The 22,091-nt window shown below is 39.6% G+C and overlaps 1 protein-coding gene across 1 annotated transcript in view; it reads left to right on the forward strand.

The window, feature by feature from the left end:
- Positions 1-22,091, forward strand: part of LOC148833185 (uncharacterized) — a 151,477-nt gene that overhangs the window by 122,189 nt on the left and 7,197 nt on the right. The window contains exons 34-38 of the mRNA XM_088918174.1: positions 3,368-3,477; positions 6,367-6,441; positions 11,947-12,040; positions 12,940-13,010; positions 20,898-21,000. Of these exons, the coding sequence (XP_088774300.1) occupies positions 3,368-3,477; positions 6,367-6,441; positions 11,947-12,040; positions 12,940-13,010; positions 20,898-21,000 (453 nt within the window). The remainder of the gene's footprint in view (positions 1-3,367; positions 3,478-6,366; positions 6,442-11,946; positions 12,041-12,939; positions 13,011-20,897; positions 21,001-22,091) is intronic.

Genomic DNA, 22,091 nt, shown 5'->3' on the forward strand with positions numbered 1-22,091 from the left:
ACACTCGTCTCGCTCACTTGTACTGTACTTTGTGCAGTAGAGGTCTGCATCTTCAGAGGTCAGAGAGGGGCTTTGCTGCCTGTCTTTTCAGTCTCATTTGCCAGTGCAGAACCTTTACAACCATTGTCACGGTTGGTGTGTGGTTATTTTAAAATTCATAATTAACACCAGTTAATATTGAAACCATTTTGAATGTCTGCCTGTCAAAGCAGAAACCTGTCCTGGGACTATCTTTTCTTGTTCTGTTCTGGTCTATTCAATCACCAGCATCACATGGACTTTATTTATAGTGACCCTGGTAGAAAACGTCTGTACATGTACAGTAGTTACGGTATGTTGCTACAAACTTTATGTTTTAGCAGTTGCTTCATTGTTGCATCTGTAGAGATTACAGAATTAATGCTGGATCTCAAATGGCTGTCATTCTCCATCAGGCATCTGGGCTACTGTTACATTCTGTAGTGAAACAGAGAAGCGTTTAAAAGGAGTTATATCTGTGTGTGCTTCTGTTTTTTATGATTTTTTTTCTGTTTCAAGTTGGTTGGAGGTGATAGATGTTTTTGAAATGTTTTTAGCATTCTTTCACGTTTACGAAACTCTGCACGGCTATTATGACCATTCTGGCTTCTCTGGGGGCTCAGTACTTGATCAGAATCTCTAATGAAATCTGATCTGGTTTTGTTTTGAGGAATGTAACATTCTAAATATGTCTTTGGCTTTCAAACTCTGAAGTTTTTTCATGTTTAAAGAATGTATTAGATTATTTAAAACTTCTTTTTACTGTGAATTCACTTGTGAAAATAAATTCAGTTTATTCAAGGAGGAAACTAATCATTTCTTCAGTTTGTATAGAGAGTGAGAGAAATAGCTGCATTCATTTGTACCGAGGTACAAAGGTTTTTTAGATTGTTTTGACAACCTGAACTGAATCGATACCCAGCCCTGTAACTATAATAGCACCAGGTACCTGGATGAGAGAAAAATAAGTTTGCATTCCTCTTACTCACATGAAAACTAAGTTAGATGTTAGAAAATTACCCATATTAAGGAAACTTTCTAGTTTATTTCAGTAAAACTGGATATCAGTAAAAATTTGTAAAAAGCATTCATTGGAATGATTTGCAATCAATACATTTGAGTCTTTAATGAACTGTGAAAAAAATCATTTAAAATTTTTAACTGGAACATTTAGTGTTATGAAACTGATTTTAAGCTTCATTGGTCATGAGTATTCATGTTCATGATGGTATATTCTTAATTTATTTAAAAATAGTAAAACTATATTATATAAGCAATAAAATGTCAAGTTTAGAGGTCTGAGACCTGGAGGTTTTGTAACAAGACAAATTGTAAATTGTATGTGCCTAGAATGGCTATGCATATCTAGATATAATTTACATGTGCATAACTCACAAAGATTGCGGAGTCTTTAACCTGTCAAATGTGAGGCATATTTCCCAGTTGTGTCCCCCTCGTAAAGACTGTGTTTCATTTCTGTTGCATACAATACTTCAGATAGTTAAATCCCCTAATGTGGAGAGTGATATGTTAATTTATAGAATCTGCATTAATATCAGGCTGAATTATGGTACCTTACATGTCATTATATCGAGTTATCGCGAGTGGTAGGTGATGAAATATATATCTCAATATATTTCATGCATGTGTGCAATATACATATATGGAGATCCCGGCATGTGTAAAAATAACTTTTACTTGCCGAATGAAAAGCACAAGAAATTGAAAGATCTGTGGAAACTGGAAATCACTTCTGGTGCATTTGCATACCCTTTTATCTGTGTTAATATGCATTACAGATGGCTCTCTGAAGAGGGAGCACGGGGCGCGGGGATGCACTTGTACTTGAGTTTTAATGAGACAGTCTGGGTGCGAGTCGAAGGGAGGTATTGTTTCTTTATTTAGTGTGACCCCGGCTGCTGCTGCTGGGTCCTGAGGTCACAGGCTGCGCGCCTCCATCTTCACAAGCACGTTAAATCAGTGTTTTTAGGCTTTTATGGACCCTCCAGATTGTGTTGTTGTTACCACGGTGCAGCTCACTGGGGACCATGAACCCTTCGCTGGCCTGACAGTGTCTTCCCAGGTCGCAGTCAAAGGCGGGTTGGGGGCGGGTGCCAGTGGCTAGTGCTCCAGCCTGGCGGCTGGCGGCTGGCGTGAGCGGCGACTGCGGGCCGCGGTCGTGCCGGCCGTGTGGCAGGAACGTGCCCGGGACAAAGCCGGCACCCTGCCGGCTCTCGCCCACCTCCTGCAAAGCTTCCTGCCCGTATCGCCTGCTCTGTGTGTCCGTTCCTGCCGTTGCGAGCTCTCCTGCCTTGTCGAAAATCATCCTGGCTGTTGCCTAGGATGTTCTTCCTTATAGGTGACCCTCTAGCTCAGTTCTTAGAATCGTAGCCATTCCCTTTACATTACATTTGCTCGATGCTTCTTACTCCAACACTGGGTGTTGGTCCGGTTTGCATCGAGGGAGATGGGGCTGGTGTTGGTGAAAGGGGAGTACGGCTCGCGTGTCTTTAAATCGCGCTGCAGGAACTTTTGGTTCTGACAGCAGATGATAAGGGTCGCTCTGAGAATGCTAAGGTATACCCACCAACAATGCTGCCCCCCCTTTGGAAAGTGGCCGCTAGTATAAAATGTGAAATTATTTAGATGCTTTGAAGTCATGCCATGGATGTGAAAGAGAAATAAACTCTTTTTTAATAACACGGTATGGAATTCAATAGTCATCCCCACAATTAGTTATAAATACTACTGTTTTTAAATTCTGTGTGAAAGTGGATATGTGCCTTTTAAACCATTTAAAAATAAACTGTGAATTCTGATGTTTGCCTGATTGCTCAGATCATTGTAATGCTTTCAGAAAATGTTTTTTCAAAAGCCTCATCTTAAGGTTCTGTAGCTGACTTTGTGGCGTCTTTTTCCCACTGTACGAAAGCTTGCTTTCTTTAAAAAAAAAAACATAAGTTCATTCCCTAATATATTTTTTTAAAGCTTCGAGCTAAAATCAGTACGCAAACGTTGTAAAACCTGTTGTATTTTCATGTCAGAAGAACAAAGGTGGGATCAAGAGATACTTAATTGAATACACCTGATTAGAATTATACCCAGCACCGGTGGGAGACCCGTGTATGGTTAGCATAATAAACTAGTAAATCTAAGACATGGGAAAGCTTCAGGCATTCCTTCCAGCATATTGAATCAATTAATAGCATGTTCAAGGAAACCCTGATTATTTGAAGGAGTGGAGAAAAATGACTTGATTCTTTACAAGTTGTAAAGGTTATTATTAGTATGCTAGATAGAGTGTGTTCTGAGGAGTTCATCTTGGCCTTTGATCTGCGCTCTCCCCCAGCTGGAAGCTGTGCACCAGGCTGTGCAAGCAGCGAGGACGGACAACGGCCGCCTCCGCCGGGAGAGTGAGCTAGTGCTGGCAAATGTGGATCGGTGGATCAAAGATCAGAAGTAGGTAAAACTTTGTCTCCCCCCACTCATGTTTGTAGCCTCCCCCTCACCTCCCTGTAACGCTCCCCTGCTTCGCAGCTTCTTGCTATGCAGCTAACGTCTTAAGTGTCTTAATACAGTAAAATCTCATCCCCAAACGCACCTTTGCTGCTTTTGTCCTAATGGAAAAGCCATTCCTATTCAAATGTTGCTTTTTTTTTACCAGCATGAATGTGGACAAGGAGCCAAGGTAAATTTGGTTCTTAAAACAGCCCCCTTTTTAAGTTACCTTGGGCCTGAATCAGTTCTAAACTCGCAGGGCCTAGTCGGTCTCATTAAAATGTCTGGGGTAACTTTTAAGAAGCGAGTTTCCCTGTGTTGTTCTATACAGCGCTGTGCTGAAGTCAGAGACCACCCTTGGCCTGTGGTCTAATTGGAATACACTGTATAATAGAAGTATAAGATTAATTTTGGTTCATTAAAAAAATGAATAAGCCATAAAGGCACGTTTCAGGGAGCATGCAGTGCAAACTCTGTGCACTGCATGACCGAGCTAATTCAGCAAGGGATTCTTATTGGACTGCTTTCTTTTTTCCATATGTGTACTTCCAACATTTCCAGATCACATTCCAGTTTCCTTCCAAAAATGTCAGCTGGGGGTTCTGTTTATCCTTAACAAATAATCCAATCTGCAGTCTTCAGTAAGGCACGGGCCTGGGGGGTGGTTATAAGTAAATGTGCTCTGTCTCTTTCTTGAAAGCGTACCGTACCTCTAACAGATCATGCCCGTTAGGTCTAGTATGTTGTCATTAAATTAAAGCTTAAATTTTTGGTCTGTCCCCCTCACCGAATTCCATTGCCCATCCCGTCTGGGGTATTGCGGTGAGAAACAGCCTCCTGAAGCTGTCCTCTGTTCACCGAGAGCATGGCCAGCGGGTCAGCCACTCAGGAGATAAATGGAGGATCCTCACCGGGGCATCTTCATTTTTAAAACAAAGTTGAATTTCATCATTGTTGCTGCGTGCCCATGTGCTTCAAAATGGCATTTCTATTGTTGATATACAAATTTAATTTAAACTGGTCCTTTCGACACAAACTGGTTCCATTACAAATGGTCTTGAGGACCTGGTAGGTCGCTGACCCCATTAGCCAAAAGTTAAATGCTTGAAATATATTTTTGCACCTGTTTGCCACTGACGCATAAAACAGATAGCTCACATTTCAGTGCCCTGTACTTAGTTTTTTGAGTAAGCTGCTTTGGGAATGTTTAGCTTAATAAATTACAGTCTTATTTTTGACTTTCGGCCAGTTTGTCAGCAGCTACAGCTGAACTACAAACACTTAGCCAGTCAGATAGGTGTATGTTTTTCATTCCGAATGTGTGGCGATGGATCTCTCTACAGAAATTTTAATGCCTTTGATTTATTGATTAGTGCTTTGTTTTTCTTTGCACTGCACTTCCTAAGTTTCTTTTGTTTGTGCTTGATCACTGTAGTACAGCCGCTTATTTCTGAAAATCATTTTCATCCTCCAGTGTTTGTGAATGATTTTCTAATTTTTCTTTCCAGCTATACCATTGCAAGAACTTTGATAAACAGATAGTAAAAATATGTTCTTTTAATTACTGTTTTTATATGACATCAGCACCAGTATTTAAAAAGTAATATTTATGTTAGACCATATTGTGATTCAGTCCGTGGATTTAAATAGCAGCAGACATCACAACAGCTGCTTTTTAAAACTAGATTACTTCTGTTTTTCTATTGTTTGAAAGATAAACATGCATTTCCGATTCTAAGACAATATTCATTGTCAGAGATATAAGTTTTCAAACCTTCTAACTATTTTAGGAGATTGGTATTCAACTGTGTGGAACAGTTAAATGAGCAGGTTCATCTTCTGCGGTTTTCTTTTTTAGCTGCGTTCTGTTATTTTATGCAAGATTGTTTTTAGCTGCTGTAAATATGATTTCCAGCAGAACCCTCTTGTGGAAATATTTCTTTCCCTGTTATTTTGGGGGAGTGATTTGGGACAGAACAGCGCTGCTGTACAAGCTTCATAGGCGGTACTTCACCAAAGGTCTTCACACAGTTGTGTGACACTAATTTGCTCCTCTTCAGAAGCACCGTTTGCTGTTGTTCCACAGTCAAATAACATGGCAAGTAACAGCCTAAGTAGAAAACCAATAACTTGTGATACTACTTGTACTGTATGTGCTGGAAGAACTGTTGGTGTTCACCCCTCTTAATACGCGCTGTGAAGTGAAACAAAAGCAAAACGCACATTCTTTCTTTCAAAGCCTCACCTGCCTGCAGATGGCTCAGCATTACGTTAAGGGGCTGTCCTGGCTGTTCAGGGCCTGTGAGCTTCTGCGTGAGTGAGGGAAGCTTTAAGGCAGCAAAGGGCCAAGACAGAACTGACAGAGACGATGACCAGGAGTCGTAAGCTGTTCTGGCTGCAGAGCTTCATTTTTCAGCGCAGTGACTGTGATCCAAAGTGCATCGCCAAGACAGCAGCAGGAGATTCTTAGGGGAAGAGATCAAAATGCTCTAGTGGCCTCTGCCAGCACCTGTCCTGAATAGGCCTCATTTGTTCTGGGCCCATTTTGAAGGAAGTAAGGACAGAGAGAAAGAGCACTAAATAAGGGGCAAATGCCATAAATTCTCCAGAGCTTAAAATACATTCAAAAGGGGACAGGCTGAGTGTTAATCCAGAGTTTGCAGTTACTTTTTTAATGTATTGGATTAGTTATAATTCCTGGGTTAAATCAACACTTTGATGTCACCCCTCAGTCATGAAATTATCATCACTTGGCATTACTGTACAGCAGATTGGTATTGAGTAGTGTTATGGAATCTCACAAAGATCTTTCTTCTTATTAATGCTTATTGCATTTTTTGCCCCAAACAGGAACGCTAGTGAAAAATTGGCTGGAACAATCAAAGAACAGAACAAGCTGCTAGCTAAAGTCAGTGCAGATAAAGAGTAAGTAAACACCTTTTAGGACATGAATGCTTCTTGGTGTGTGTGGTTTTGAAGCTACTCTTCTGCCCTAAAATAACTTACTTTCTAAAGGACTTTCAACATAACTTTAACTGCTCTGATACCCATGGTAAGTTCACAGTCTGCAGCCTGCTTTACTAATGAAGTTCTCTTGCCTGATTGATGAGATATTTTTAAAAGTCCTAGTGCTGTGTCTAATATTCTGAAATAAATATCGCACATTACTATGGTTCCAGTATGTTCTTTTTGGTTTGGTAATCCCTCAGCATGAATGTGTTGAATGACTACGTGTGAAGCTACAGCAGTGTTTATATATCATATACAGTATGTAATTCAAGCACTGAGAATTTGCTTACCTTATTATTGTTATTAATAGGACAGAGTTGCAGTTAGTAGCGTGATTTGTTCTGTGTAGACCTGGACATGCCCTGGCTATCATAGATACAAAATTGAAATGTTTTGGCCAGTTCAAAAACAAGAGAACAGTTTCTGGTGCGTTTACATATAAGCACATGGTATAGTAACCCTGCTTTTCTGCTGCCTTGCTCTTGAATCTGATCAGTTACAGGAAAAATCTGCCATTTCAGATCATCAAGGAGTTCAAAAGCCCAATACTTTCTTAACCATCCCTCCTTCTTCCTTCTGTACCTCAAGTTAGATACAGCGTTACATGCTCTTACGGTTGCAGTTGTGTTGATTTTTCTTCTGGACAAGCGTTTTCTAGAATGAAAGATGAATATTGCACCTTAAATGTATCTCTTTATTTCTTGGTGGAAAATGAATGTAGTACATGAATTCGAAAGTCTAATTGTTGTCCCTTTAGTATATTAGTATAATTAAAGAGTATTACTAATTAAATATGAATGGGAATAGAAATTTGCAGACTATGGCCAATAAGCAGTTATCCATATCTAGAACAGAATTAGCTTTTTCACACCCATCATAGTAGTCACAATTGTTTGAGAAAAAGTGTGACAGGATTCTTGCGGGAGTAGGTTCTGAGACACATTTAATAACAAGGAAGCTTGAGCTCTCAGCTCACCTTTTTTAGACAACTATTTGAGCTGACAGAACCAGCTTCAGGATTTTGTTTCAGTTGGTAACTTGAGCAAACTTAATTTATCCCTGGCCTTTAACTTCTGATTAGTGTTGGGGAAAATTACTTTTGAAAAGTAGTCAGCTACAAGTCACTTGTGTAAAGGAATACTTTTTTTTGTAAATTAATAAGAGTTTAGAGGAAATTGCTTTTAAGAGATGTTTTAGTATCCAAAATAACACACTTACTGTAGCTGATGTCTTAAAATTATTTCCCGTATTAACTGAAAATGTAATCCCTTACACAACTAAGTTGGAAGTGTAATGGATTATTTTCAAAAGTAACCCAACTCTGATTAAAGATTAATTATTATTATTAACTTTAAGCATAATATCTCTTTAACTGAGATTTACCGAGATAGCAAATTTCAGGATTCCTCTTAAATCTTTATTCCATTTTAACATCCTTTGCTGATTTTGCTTGGCTGGCATCGATTTGTACTTTTTTATATAGTTGGTTAAAATCTACTTTGTTTCAAAAAAGTTTTTTTTATAGTTCCAACATCTGTCTTAACAGGTCTGCTTGGGCACTAATGGAAAATTATTTTGATTGCACGATGATTTCCATCTACTGCATATGCTTTTGTGCGTTTACTGTGCTTTTAACAGCGATTTAGCACACACTCCCATTCCAATGTACAGTACAGTGCCTTCTGTCCCTCCAGTCTGCTCATACAGAACCACTTCTGTGGAGGAACTGCTCATGGGGAGATATGTCTGGGTCTGGGAAGGTCTAGTTTGCGAAACGGCTGTATGGAACAGTGTGATTTCTGTAATATATGATTGTCATTAACGTTTCCTGATTAGCAAAAGAGTAATGTGGAAAAAAAAGTAAAAACTGATGCCAAGGTTTTCTGAAATGTATTTTCAGATGCTCATAAAATCTTCAGAAGGTATGCCTGGAAAATAAGTGTGTTCTTAAAAAAAAAATCATATTCATATTTTTGCAATGGTGGAACAGTGATGCTTATTTTAGGTTGCCAAAAGATGTTTTTTTGTACTGTATATAACTTTCATGTTAGCATACTGTATCTTAGTTATCTCTCTGTGGTTTTTCTGTGTGCTTTGGGAGGAATTTCGGATTTGGAGGTTAAATTTTCATGTTCCAAACTGATTAGTGAGAGGAGCCAGATCTTCTTGCATTTCCACTGGCACGGGGGTGAGAGGTCCTGGACATGAGGGGTGCTGCTGTGGAGGAGGGCGAAGGCAGTGGGGTGCTCTTGCTGCGCCCCAGTCCTCTGCGCTGCTTCTTGCAGTCTCCTCACTGCAGCTCTCTTGGCGTGCCTGGGTGCCGTTCACAGCGCTTTGCATGATGAAGAAATCCCACACACAGTAATGTAAAACATGATCACTTTATCTGGAGCTGATTTAAGACAAGAAATTGTCCACTTTTCCCTCAGTTTAGAGCAGGGAAAAATCACTCTGGCAGAGACCCAGAAGATAATTAGACCCCAGAGACGAGAATGTGTGCTCAGCCTGACAATCACGTTTGCCCTGTTAGAGTTTTAAAGAGTAACATTCCACATTACAGCCCAAATTACAAGTGCAGGAAGCAACATTAAAATCCAGAAATATACCTTTTGAAGAAAATTAGTTGCACTTGTCTTTTTTCATGCAAGCACCATTTGATAAGGCACAAGCACGATCTTTATAAAAGGCGGGCGTTTCTTAATTCCTCCTGCTCCTCAGCTTGCTGCAGTCAGTTGCAGCAGGACCATTTATACAGTACATATCTGATTTTTCTTTCCCTATTTATTCCCATCCTTATTTACTAGCAAGTTGAATTTCATGCTACAGGATTCAGAATTCCCCAAGATATTTGTGCTGTTTAAAAATGGTATAAGACATCAGTGCAACTGTATCGCCTTCTCTCGTCAAGTGAAAATCAAGACATGCGTCTGTGACATAATCTACTGTAGCTGTACCTAGTACACTCAGTAATATGGTTAATTCTGGTTTCTTTTTCCTGGTTAACAGGTTAATTCTGCTTCCTTTAGAAGGGTGTGGGTCTACCCCTTGAAGCTTTAGTGTGATGAATGTCCCAAAAACATTTAAATAACCTTCCAGGGGGGGAATATCCTCTAAGCTGCATTGATACGTTAGCCCACTCCCTTTGTGCTTCTTGCCATGTGGCGTATAGGAAGGTTCATGTAAACAGAGTGCCTTTGGTGGGATTAGCACTGCTGCCCAGCGGGGTGAGAGACCTGCTGTGCAGAATGCTCCGGCTGTGCCGGCAGGGCTTCGCCGGGGAAGGGCGAGCTTTGTGGTCGTCAGAGATCAGGACCTGTAGCCCTGGGCGAGGACTGGGCCGCACGGGCGTGAAGCTGTGGGCTGGCCGGCGCAGGAGGTCTTACTGCAGCCTGTAATCCTGCAACTGTTCAACAGAGCAGTGGCAGCGTAATCGTCAGACCTGTTCCCGCAGCGCCTCCTTGCACCCCTGGCGTCGGTTGTGACATCCTGTGACGGGCTACTGAATCGTTTCACCATGCGTTTTAACATGGCTGCCCAGCAGGCAGGCGTGACCCCCTCGGATCCTTTGTAGACGTGGGCCTGCACGTTCGGGGAACTGTCTGCGTGCAGGACTCCCGGAGCGCTGTTCGAAATGCACAGACCTGCACGTCTGTAGCAGAGGCCCTGGGTGTCCTGGAAGGGTGAGAAGCTTAAATGTCGATGGAGCTTTAAACAAAACATGATTTTATTTACATTGGCCAATGTGCATATAAACATGCTCAGCAGTTCTAAAATGTGAATTCACAAATGTACATTTTCCTTCATGCAAACACTACAAATTGAAATGTCCGTGTGTACAGTATGCACAGGGCTAATTTGTTAGTTGATAAATTCAGTAAAATATTAATAATAAAGAGCATCCTAAATGACAGAAATGAAGTTTCATAAAGATGCACCAAGATATAATAGAGACTGGACTGCAGAGATGTTCGAGTATATTATTTTAGAAACCATCCGTGTCTGTATTCTTTAAAGTGTAATAACTTGGTGGTATGAATAGGCCTGCAACTGTCCAGCCTTTTGTTAGGAGAAAGAAACTACGAGTTTTAAAACTGGAGCAATATACAGTACCTGCTGCAAACTCAGGCCTAAATAGTTACTAATTTAACAATGAAATCAACATTTGAGTTCCCTGCATGTCTTGTTTTCAGACTTTATACTTTTTGAACTTGTTACCAGAGCTTGTTAAAACCAAGGCCTTAAGTGACACAGCACTTTCAATTTATGGTAAAAGTCAAACCAGCAGCTAAAATGTGAAGCAGCCAGCTTGTCTTTAAGTACAATAGCAGGGTTGTAAAACAGTGTTAAACATTCAGCAGCTCTAACTATAAATGAAACACTCTGATTGTTCACATGAAAGTTAAGACAGATCATTTTAGCTTGAGTTGTTTATAAAATGACTTGTATTTTCCTTTTTAAATAAAATGGCACTATGCTAATAACTGGGCCTACTAAGTAGGTCATATTTATTCTGAGAAGTAATACTTTATAATCAAACAGTAAGGAAATCTGGAATTCAACATTCTGATTCAACAGGGGCAAATGACAAGTGCACCTGATGGCTTATATGTGTTATTATACAGCTGTGACATATTCCATGCATCACACACAGTGATCAAAGATGTCTCCAGAGCATCTCTGTCAGGCAATGTGTCCCTGTGCTTCCTGCGCATTTCCAAATGAGGAAATGATCTGCAGTCATGCTGAGCTTGTCATTGTTTTCGATTTGATGATTCTGATTCAGATAATACACAAATGCGTTTGGCAGTATTGATGTTTTATTAAAAGTGTCAGGAGTTCATGGAGTCAAGAATTTTTGAAGAACAAGCAGAGTTCCACCGTGTGCACTGTTTTCATTAATGGTGCACATTGCAGATGGGCTGTCATTTCAAATGCTGTAAAAAAGGTTTTTGTGTGCTTGTATCAAACCTTTGCATCATGGACAGGAATGTTATTTGTAAGAATTTAGCAGCTAATTGGTAATTTTCTACAAGTATGCCTTATCACAGCAGAAAGCTCATGTGTATTAGCATTAGAAGAACTAATGTACCCTTAGAATCTTGTATGTGCTTGTAATGAATTTGAATGTAGGTTCCTTTGAAAAAGATGTCTTCAATAGTGTTTTTGATTCATGGTTGATTTTGAGAGATTGATTTAGACAAGTTTAACCCATACAGCAGTATATTGAAAGACAAATACCATTTTATTCTGTGAAGCTTTATTTAGTTTGTTTGTGATTAGGAAGTACAGTTCATGACACAACCTCATGAAAGCTACTTGTGTGTTCTGTCCTTAAATTAAGATTGTTGTTGTTTTCAAATGTAAATCACATTCCACTAACTGCAAAATTGGGCCTCATTGTTTGATCTATGTCTTTTTCAGATATTTGCAAGATTCAAATTATGCAATGGAAAGAGAAATTAAGAGACTGAAAGCAGACCTAGAAGAAAAGGACATTGAAATTGAACGTGTAAAGGTAAACATTAAATAATTGAAAAATTATTTTAAAAAGGTGAATGTGTCGCACAAGTTTTGAAATTAAATACATGCTTGCACTGGGGATTTATTGTGAGGGTACACTGGAATTGCATTTATGTGAGAGACTAAGAGTTTGACAGACAGTCAATGACAAATTTGTACAGTATATGAGCAATGACGCATGATGTCAGATTGGGGAAAAAAAAAGATTCTTTCAAGTACACTAAAACCTGAAGAAGAAACGCATACTAAAGTCAGTGTATTACAAAAACGATTACTGAGATTCGATCCACTTAATGCAGCAAAAAGCAGACTTTGAAGGATATGGGGGCAAACATGAGAATTGTTTCAAGGAAGTGGGTTAGGGTTAGATATTCAAGTGCTATTGCAATTTCACCTGGATCACTAATAAGGCATTCATTTCAGACTTCTTTATGAAATGAAGAAAATTATACAGATACTTCTGAACCTAAAACCTAGGTTTGGCTTTTTCACTATTTCGAGTTTGGTAAAGAAGTGTATATTGGCACTAGAGCCAACCAATTAATTGGCAATAAATTGGCACTGTATTGTAATGTATAAAGTAATTTAATCTGCTAATAAAAAGAAATAAAGGCATGGTACAAAATTTTAATTCCAATTAAAATAAACAAACCTAGCATAAGTGGGACTTAAAGAGTTAATCACACTTTTCTTTAACATACAGTAAAAATCCTGGAAATCAGACTGGATTTAAAGAGACAGATTCATACTTCTTTTCTGCATGGTCATCTATTATGGTGTAATGACTGCTCTTCTCAGAACTTGATTGGCCAAGAGGATTCATGAGGTTTGTAATGTACTCCATCACAGTTAATGTACTGAGAGTTAATGAACTTCTATTTTCTCCCCTGTCAGACGACCCAGAGTCACTCTGCTAATCAGCAAGTACTTCTTAATCAGCACAGAGGTCGTTTGGAGGTGGACGAGTGAGTATTTAATACTATTCTTGCATGAACAAACTTAGTCGAATAACAACGTGATTCATTTTTTTTGCTATGAAAGGAAAAAGAGCAGAATATATACCTATGCACACAATATTTTAAAATACTGTGTTTCAATGTTTTCAAACAAATATGGATGCCTGATTGTTTGATAAACACAAACAGTTCATTTTCCATTAGATGCAATTTGGTAAATGGATACACTATAATGAAAGACCAAAAGAAAGACTGATCACTTCTTCCACTGAAGCTAATTTTAATATAGAAAGGCCTGGCCTATGTCTTAGAACACGGGTTGGTAGATTATCTAGGAGAGCTGCCTTTTCAGTAATTTCAGTGATGTAATGTGGTGGTTACCTGGTTACTGCACTGCACATTCCAGTCGCTAGTAGTGTGAGTAATACAGAGGTCTTGCGATCTGAGAAGGTTGTTGCTTTTTGTTTGATTGAAGCAACCAGGTGGCTAACACCCATCTTTGTATTTCAGTTACTGACCGCAAAATAAATTAAGCTTTTTTTATTCAATTTTTTTTTGTTTTTAATCTGCTGTTTCTGGTATCATAGATGTCACATTTAGTTGTCATTCACTGGAAATAAACTGTGTTTCTCTTTGCAAATGTTATGAGGAGGTGTAATTTTCTTATCTGGCTTGCAAGCAGCACTAAATACAGACCTAACCCTTGTCAGCAGGTTATCTGTGCCCACTCTCCCACTACCTATACTGTGGGTAAAAAAAATTAAAAAGTGCTTTCAACAGCAAAAATGAAAGAGAAAGCTATTGTGAGTAGGACATTACCTCATTATGAATTAATAATGGAGGATTTGACTTGTGAAATAATGAAACTATAAACTGATATGCTAAGCCAGTGGCTATCAAGAGTGATTTCTAATTTATGATTTTTTTATATTATGTTCAAAGAAGAAAGCACTAAAGACCAAATGCAAATGATCTCCATCTCTCACTTTCCACCTGCCCGAGAATCCTGACCCTCACCAGCCCACTTTCCTGGTGGGTTTTCCGGTGCTTGTCAGAGCTTTAATATGTTCCTAATGAAATACTGTTTCTTTGTCACAGCGAGTTAATTTGTTTTGTCTTCCATTGGCTACAGATAAAGTTTAAAGTTGTCAATCATTTTAATGATAGTATTTAAAGGAAGACAGTAAGATGAATGACTTTTGTCTTTTTAATAATTGGGAAAAGCATATCTATACCACTGCGTAGATTTAATAAAAGTATTGAGAAAAGAAAATTAAAGAATGGGATATAAAATATGTGGTCTTTTTATATTACATGTATTTGTTTTTCATCTACATATACACTAACATTTTTATGTCATTATTATTTTTGATAGGACGTAGCTTGATTTCAGAGCATGTTTACATTCTTTCCAAGAAAAAATTTCAGAAATGTATTATATGGAGTTTCTCTTTAGTCAGCTGCTTTCTGTTTATGGATAGTTCTGGAGATGTTTGTCAGTCATACTCCCCTCCCCGGGCGACAGATAGGGAGGGCGTTTGTGTTGTGGTACTGCAGTGGTTTACTGCTTGGCTTTTACAAGTACAGCCAAAATAACCGCATCCAGCATTATCACAGAACAGCTGCAGTTTATACAGTGAAGCACAGTACCAGTGATTAGCATGACAATCTGAACATTCACCCGTTATCTCTACTCTGTTTTCTGTTAACCAATTCTCAATCCAAGCATACTGTATGTTTCCCTGAAGACACAGGACACAGTGCAAATGATTAACATGAGGAATGAGAAAGGAACATTGAACAATGCTAAGGCGGATAAAAATTAATCTAGGAATCCTGATACAGAAGCTTGAGCTCATGTCTCCATAATATTTCTTTGGATATGTAGTGAACTTTATTTGGTTGTTTTTGTTCTTAAATTCTACAATTTTCCAAAATTTGTTGCACATATGCAAAATGCAGCAGCTCTTTGTGGAACAGACCTTTAAACAAAAAAAGTGTAGGTAGGGCATCCTGAGCTACACTACAACCAGGGATGTCAGTGAGGGGCACACCTCTCCTCCTATCAGGGGATGTGTTGAATGTCACATGACAAAAGGGGGTGGGGCTCCAAGGGGGGCGGGTCAGTGGAGTCTAGCTGCACTTCCTTCTTCTCCCGTGTGCGGTCGCAGAGCCTGCAGCTCTGAGCCACGATTGACATCAGCAAAGCTGTAATGGGCTCTTCTAGATTTGAAACTTTAGTATAGGTAAAGGTGTTTCTTTTGTGGTTGTGTCTGCATTATTAAAATAACGTAGCATATTAAAATATGTAAATTGATAGTTATATCTGCTGCGATGTCTTGTCCAGAGACCTGCTTTGTGCCCGTTGCTTGCTGGGATAAGCTCCAGCTGCCCCCTGAGTCAGTAAAGCATGAAACAGCTAGAAAATGGATGGATAGTTATATCTGAAGATCACAAGAACACTATGATGAACAATTTCCTTTTGGGAGAAGGGTATGTTCTTATCAACACACAGTCAGAATAGATCATATTTAGAGGGAAAACAGTGGTTCCATTTACATGCAAAACCAAACAGCTTTTACTATGCTATAATTTTCTCTCATGTCAGCTGTTATAAATTTTCTTGATGCTTTCAGCTGTCAGTTTCCAACTGGTCGCTGGTCAGAATCTGTTCATCATTGTTTACATGAAGATACAAACATGAGAGAGTGAAATATATTCCCGAGCTGTAGCCCTGTTTGTGACGATGTCTGTGAAACCGAGGTTCTGAAATTTAAAAAAGCTAGCTTCAGACCAATTGACCCATGCAGGCATTGTTGGAAATTAATGGCTGAATAGTAAGATAACAATACGTTATTTCTGAGAGGCATGGCCAGGTTTGGCCCTCTCTGTTGGGAGGGTAGCACAGTGTTTGTGACTTCGTTCCTGCTGACGAGTAGCGATCCCAGAGAGCTCCTCTTGCAGCGGTTGTCATGTTAGTGATGTTCTGTGCCTGTTAAGTAGCAGACTTCGTTCTGCCACAGTGATTAATCTCAGCAGGTTTGTTCCTCTGTTCTTCAGCACGTTTTCAGATTGGAGTTCCAGCGCAACACCAAAAGCAGAGAAGATGTTTTCCCTTTTAGACTATTTCTGTGATGGACAGACTGTGATTGCAATTATACTGAGTTTGAGTCACCATCTATTTTAGGAAGTCAGCACAGGCATCCTTTTTCAAAAGTTTCTGGCAATGACTTTCAGCTGCTGATGTTTGTTTGACTAGAGCGGGCTTACTCCTCCATACAGCATATTTTGTCTGTGTTCTCCATCTCCCAAGACAGAGGTTTATCAATAATTGCTGATTCTCTGCTTTGCAACATACCAGAAACCATCCTAGCTGCAAGTCCAGTCGCTCTGTTGTCCTCCAGGTTGGTTTGGTGAAGTCACTGGATCTCACTACTGCTTTGTGGTTTATATTGAGCAGTTGGTGTGGGTCTAATTTAGGGGTTCCCATTTGCAGGTTTTCATTCCAGTTGAGCTTAATTACCTAATTGAAGCCTTAATTGAACTAACGAGTTGCTCGTTTGGAATATGTACACAAAATACGTTTTGTGTTTTCCCTCCAGTTTGGGATTTTACTGTTCCCATTGGTTGTGATAGTTTATCGTCATGTTTATCGTGTTATGAAGTCAGCTGAGGGTTCGATTATGTAACCGAGAGCTGTGGGTTAGAACCCGAACCCGCCGGTGTGTGGGCCTGTAGGACAAGGACAGCATGGTCTAGAGGACAGCATGGTTACCTTGAAAACCTGCGAATGTTGTAGGCTTGGGCATTTCCACTCACGCACACTCTGTAATATATAGGCCTGGTGATTTACAATACTTAAGTAGGTTCAATGCCATGAGTCTTGAAATGCTCTCAAAGCATTTGTTTTTCAGATTCCCAGTGAGGTCTATTGGTCCTGTTTGTGGTTCAGAGGGTTTCTCAGTCTGGAGTCTTGGGAGTCATATTTCAGCCAAGAACTTGCAAGTTAATTATTGTGATAACATTTCTATTTAAAACACGTCTATTTCGCTCCTTGGTAAAGCACTTTAGTAAAGCACTGTTACAAATAACGTACACAAATAAACACAATATTTTATTGTGCAACCCAGTTATTTATTTGAGTTTATTAATATCTCAACCTTAAACAAAATTAAAGTGCTGTAGGTAGGTCTGAGGGTAAAAAGTGTCTCAAATTTAAACAGAATTAAATTCCTTTTTTGATGGTAAGAATCAGAGTCAAAGTGTACCAGATGTACAGTGCATTTTAATTAATCAGCTTAAGATGAAACCATAAAGCACAGTCTATAAAAGTTAGGTCTAATTGTTGGACTGCAGTGAAATTTAGATTGTGCCAACATGCACTAGCACATACATGTGTAGTTAATTATTTCTGTGTACACCCCCATTTCCAGGAAGTACGACTAGGTTACATTTATTAGTGAAAAAGCTGCTTTTGTCTCCAGAATTTGTGTAATTAGCTCCCTTGTCCCTTTTTTTGTGTGACCCCCCCCCCCATTTTCTTATGGGTTAGTGCTTTTTTGCATTTTTATTGGTTTGTTTCCAAATTAATAAAAGTAAAAAAAACTCCCCCATTTACTTCTGTTCTTCATTTTTCCCCAAAGTTATTTTCTTGCTCTCCGTGAAATGAAATGTTTTCAATTAAAATTACATTGGAAATGACAGACTTTGGGGGTTTCTTAGTTCACAAAACTTGCTTAATAAGGTTTGGCATGAAAAAGAAACCAGAAAAAATAGTTTGGCTCCTTAGGTATTTTGCTATCTTAGTAAATCGAGCAAAAGTTACAGCTTTAATTCCCATTAGGATTTGTGTTTGCTGATTCTTTTCCAGGGCAAGACATGTTTGAAAGCAGAATCTGTACAATTAATGTTTTATTAGATGAAACTTCATATTATTGAGAAAGTCTCTGGCTAGGACCTTGCAAATATTGGATGTTTGGTTGACAGAAGTTTGGACTTCATTTAACGTCTGTTAAATTCTGATTAAATCTTTTCTTCGCTACAGGAGGAATATGTATAAATGTATTGTATGTGTATATCAATTCCTCTAATTTAATTTTATGTCTGTAGAGTATCTTAAATATATCAATAAGAACAATGGAGCCTCGTTATTGAACTTTATAGAACTAGTGGCATTGTTAATGTTCACTTGCGTGATTAGGAAAGATCTTTTTCCTGACAGGAGTTTTGATATTTATTGATATAAAACAATATAATGAGACACAATGGGACATAATGCATTACAAAATTACTTGTCATCGAATTTTCTTTGTTGTTTTTAAATCTTCATAATGGGCACATGCAGTCTTGCCTCTCTTTGTTACAACATATTGCTAATAGGGAAGAAAGTTTGTGTCAGGAAAAGGAGTTCATTAGGGGCTCATAAGGAATGTATTTCTTCAAGCTTGACTGACATCTTTCTGTCCAGTGCTTTTTGCAAAAGCTCAAGTTTCTCTTAGCATGAAAATTAACAAAAAAAAAAGTTGTTTAATACCAAGTAAAGACTGATAATGTAGCACATAAAAAACAAGTGCACATTTGTAACAATGAGCGATAAATGTGTTCTAACTGGACAAGTTGTTTTATTTGGAACAGAAACAGAAATGCCTAGTTGGAATTCTGTAGGATATGAGGATATCACTTACTACTTTTTTCATTCATTAAACGGGTATTTCTATCTTTTTAGACATGTTTCATACCAAAGCACCTACAAAACATCCTAAATTAGAAGATTTTACACACAGCATTTGTATTCCCCTGGACTTTTTGGATTTTTTTTTATATGATGAATCCTTATAAAATTGTTTTTGAAGACATGAGAAGTCCAATGCTAGATAAGGTCTTACACCCATGTGTTTTACTGTCCGAAACTCACCTTGTGAGCACCAGGCTTTTATTAACAGTAGCACAGAAGACAAACATAAGACTGTCCTGCAAAACTGGGACACTGAACGGACCCAACAAAATTGTTGGAGGACCTGCAGTGGATGCGTTGCCAATGAGTCGCTCTCAGTCTCCGCTACAGGTGCTGGCAGCTGGATCTTTAGCTGATGTCTGTGTCTTCTGGTGCTGCCCCCTTTCCAGAAGAAGGGAGTGTGAGGAGCACACGTGTCTTCCCCCCAATTCAGAGGTGGGGTCTCAGGACAGTGCCTGGCCTCCAGAGCCCTACTTGTTCACCCACAGAGCACTGCCTGTTGACACACAGAGCACTTCCTGTTCAACGGGGCCTCCTGCATTGGCCGTGTGCTTTCTGGTGCGGAGTCAGATCCTCCTGGACCCACTCACCCTCAGGGCCTGCCACCCACGGCCAGGTGGTCCCGCCTTTAGCCCTGTGTGACACAAGTGCCATGTGGCCTGACCAGTTCCCCCCAGCCTCTGGTGCCAGGCTCCAGTCATGCCTTCATGTCCTCTTGCCCTGGGAGTGTCATAGTATGAAATCCTGCCTTACGAAGCTACCCATGGCACAGCTTCACTACAGTGCTGGTTGCTTATCTGTCTAGTAATTAATAATAATAATAATAATAATAATTAATAATTGCTTACACTTCTATAGTGCTTTTTCTGGAAACTCCACTCAAAGCGATTTACAGGTAATGGGGATCCCCTCCACCACCACCAGTGTGCAGCCCCACCTGGATGATGCGACGGCAGCCATAGTGCACCAGTACGCTCCCCACACACCAGCTCTCAGTGGGGAGTGTACTGGTGGGGAGCAGAGTGATAAAGCCTGTTCAGAGATGGGGATTATTAGGAGGCCGTGATTGGTAAAGACCATGAGGAAATATGGCCAGGATGCTGGGGTAACACCCCTACTCTTTTTGAAAAAACACCCTAGGATTTTTAATGACTATAGAGAGTCAGGACCTCAGTTTTACATCTTATCCGAAGGACAGCACCTTTTTACAGTATAGTGTCCCTGTCACTATACTTGGGCATTAGGACCCACACAGACCGCAGAGTGAGCTCCCCGTGCTGGCCCCAATAACACCTCTTCCAGCAACACCCTTAGTTTTTCCCAGGAGGTCTCCCATCCAGGTACTGGCCAGGTACTGGCCAGGCTCACACCTGCTGAGCTTCACTGTTTTGTCAGTTATGAGTTGCAGAGTGATATGGCTGCAAGCCATCTGGTCTAGGATTCTGCAGTCCTTGTGCCCAGGTCACAGACCTGCACAGAATGAATCACTGCCTGTGACCTCAAATTCTGGCCCAAATACAATGGGTTTGCATTGGGCAAGGCCAATGCATCACCATCTCTTATACCTAATGGAATTGAAGCCTCTATCCTGAACACTCCCATTTCTTTAGGACATACCTTTTGTCCCAGGAGTAGATGAGCTCCTTGAGGCACACTCACAAGCTAAGGAATCTTCCCAGGGATCCGAATGATGTATGAAAGCAGCAGTGTGCTTTGGGACAGCTGCTGGCCTCACAGTGGGGACACCCCCCCCCCCACAGTGATGGCATGGGGCTCAACAGCTGCTTCTTGGATCAGCAGGCACAGGGACACAAGCTCTTTAAGAAAGACAGGACTGAGCTGCATACCAAGTGAGGAGTGGTGGCCCCAGCGGTTCCCCTCACACCAGGTTTGAGTGAGGTTAACCTACCTAGCGTCTTGAACTGCAGGCTTGGAGTTTCCATCAGCACAAAGCTTTGAAACAAACTTGCAATTATAAAGACAAGGTGTTGAGTATTACTGTTTTGGATCAAATGTATGCTCTGATATCTTCTGCTCTCCGTATATCCAACATCAATAGTCAAATGTCACAACTGGCAGATATTTTTTGTCCTAAAAGGTGTTCATAGATAGTAGAACCACCCAATTTAGTCTTGAAAAAAACTGTCTTTGTTTGTTTAAAGGGAACAAAAGGAGAGTGTCATGACCCAGAAATTATCAACTCTTGAAGACATGCAGGCCAGGCTAAAGGCAAACATGGAGTCCATTCGCCATCTTAACCAACAGGTAATGTCCAGAGATTTTCCAGCTCTGCTGTGGCCTTTAAACTTCTTACACATGCCACAGATACTCAAGGTCTTCTTTTCTTTCAGCTAAAAAAAGCAAAAAATTGATATTTTTTTCTTACTTAAGGCTGTGGGTTAAAGAAAATAAAACAATGAGTTTTATCTGGAGACATTAGCATATTTATATTTGACAGAAATTGGAAGAGATACTTTGTAATGAAAACTTGAAGCTTCCAGCCAAGTGCTGCATCTGATGGGTCACATTCTTCTCTGTTCGTCAGTTCAATAGGGACCCTTGTACTTCTGCTGGCAGTTTGCAATGTAAATGTTAACAAATCTCTGAGCTGCTACATGCGCCAACAGACTCTGCCACATTAGCTTAAAGTGATATTTGATTCTGAGGTCTCTGACACACTCATTGTCTAAGTTCTTTTTTGCCTGAAGAATATCATAATTAATGCCTCATTTTTCTTGAAACCTAACTTACCAAAGTATATAATTTACCTACTCTGTGGAGCTCTGGCATCTAGAAATTAGCATGAAAAAATATGTAAAATTCACTGTGGTCTTTCCCTGGTTTTGAAAGCCCTGACCATTGAATATATTCATTTAAAAATAAATCCGGAGCTTCAGAAATTTGTATACCAGCAGTTGTGTAACGGCTTGCACAAAAGGAATTAATTACACTGAATCTCTGGAATGGCCTAAATTTTGATCTAACAATTTTCATTCCATGTCACAATAAGCCTTTGTCTACAGAAAATGATAGAACTGTGCAGTGATAGTGACTGATCACAGAACCAAACCCCAAGTGCATAAGACCACTATAAAAAGCACGAAGAGGAAGTCATTATACTGTTGAGGGAATAGGAAAGTGAAGTCGAGACTTGTGAAATATTCTCATTATAGGTCATCTCGGTAATTATCTGACACCTACAGATGGAGTCACTTCTTAATCAAAAGAATGAATCATTACAGATATTGATTCAGACTAAAATGTTTGAAATAATGACTCCACTAACTCAAGTAAAATTCAGAGGTAATTTCAGCAACTTCTGTGCTGACGTTTCAGTCTAAATAATAATGAAATGT

The sequence above is a fragment of the Atractosteus spatula genome, chromosome 6, assembly GCF_055471065.1.
Source record: "Atractosteus spatula isolate fAtrSpa1 chromosome 6, fAtrSpa1.hap1, whole genome shotgun sequence".
NCBI classification, from domain to species: Eukaryota; Metazoa; Chordata; class Actinopteri; order Semionotiformes; family Lepisosteidae; genus Atractosteus; species Atractosteus spatula.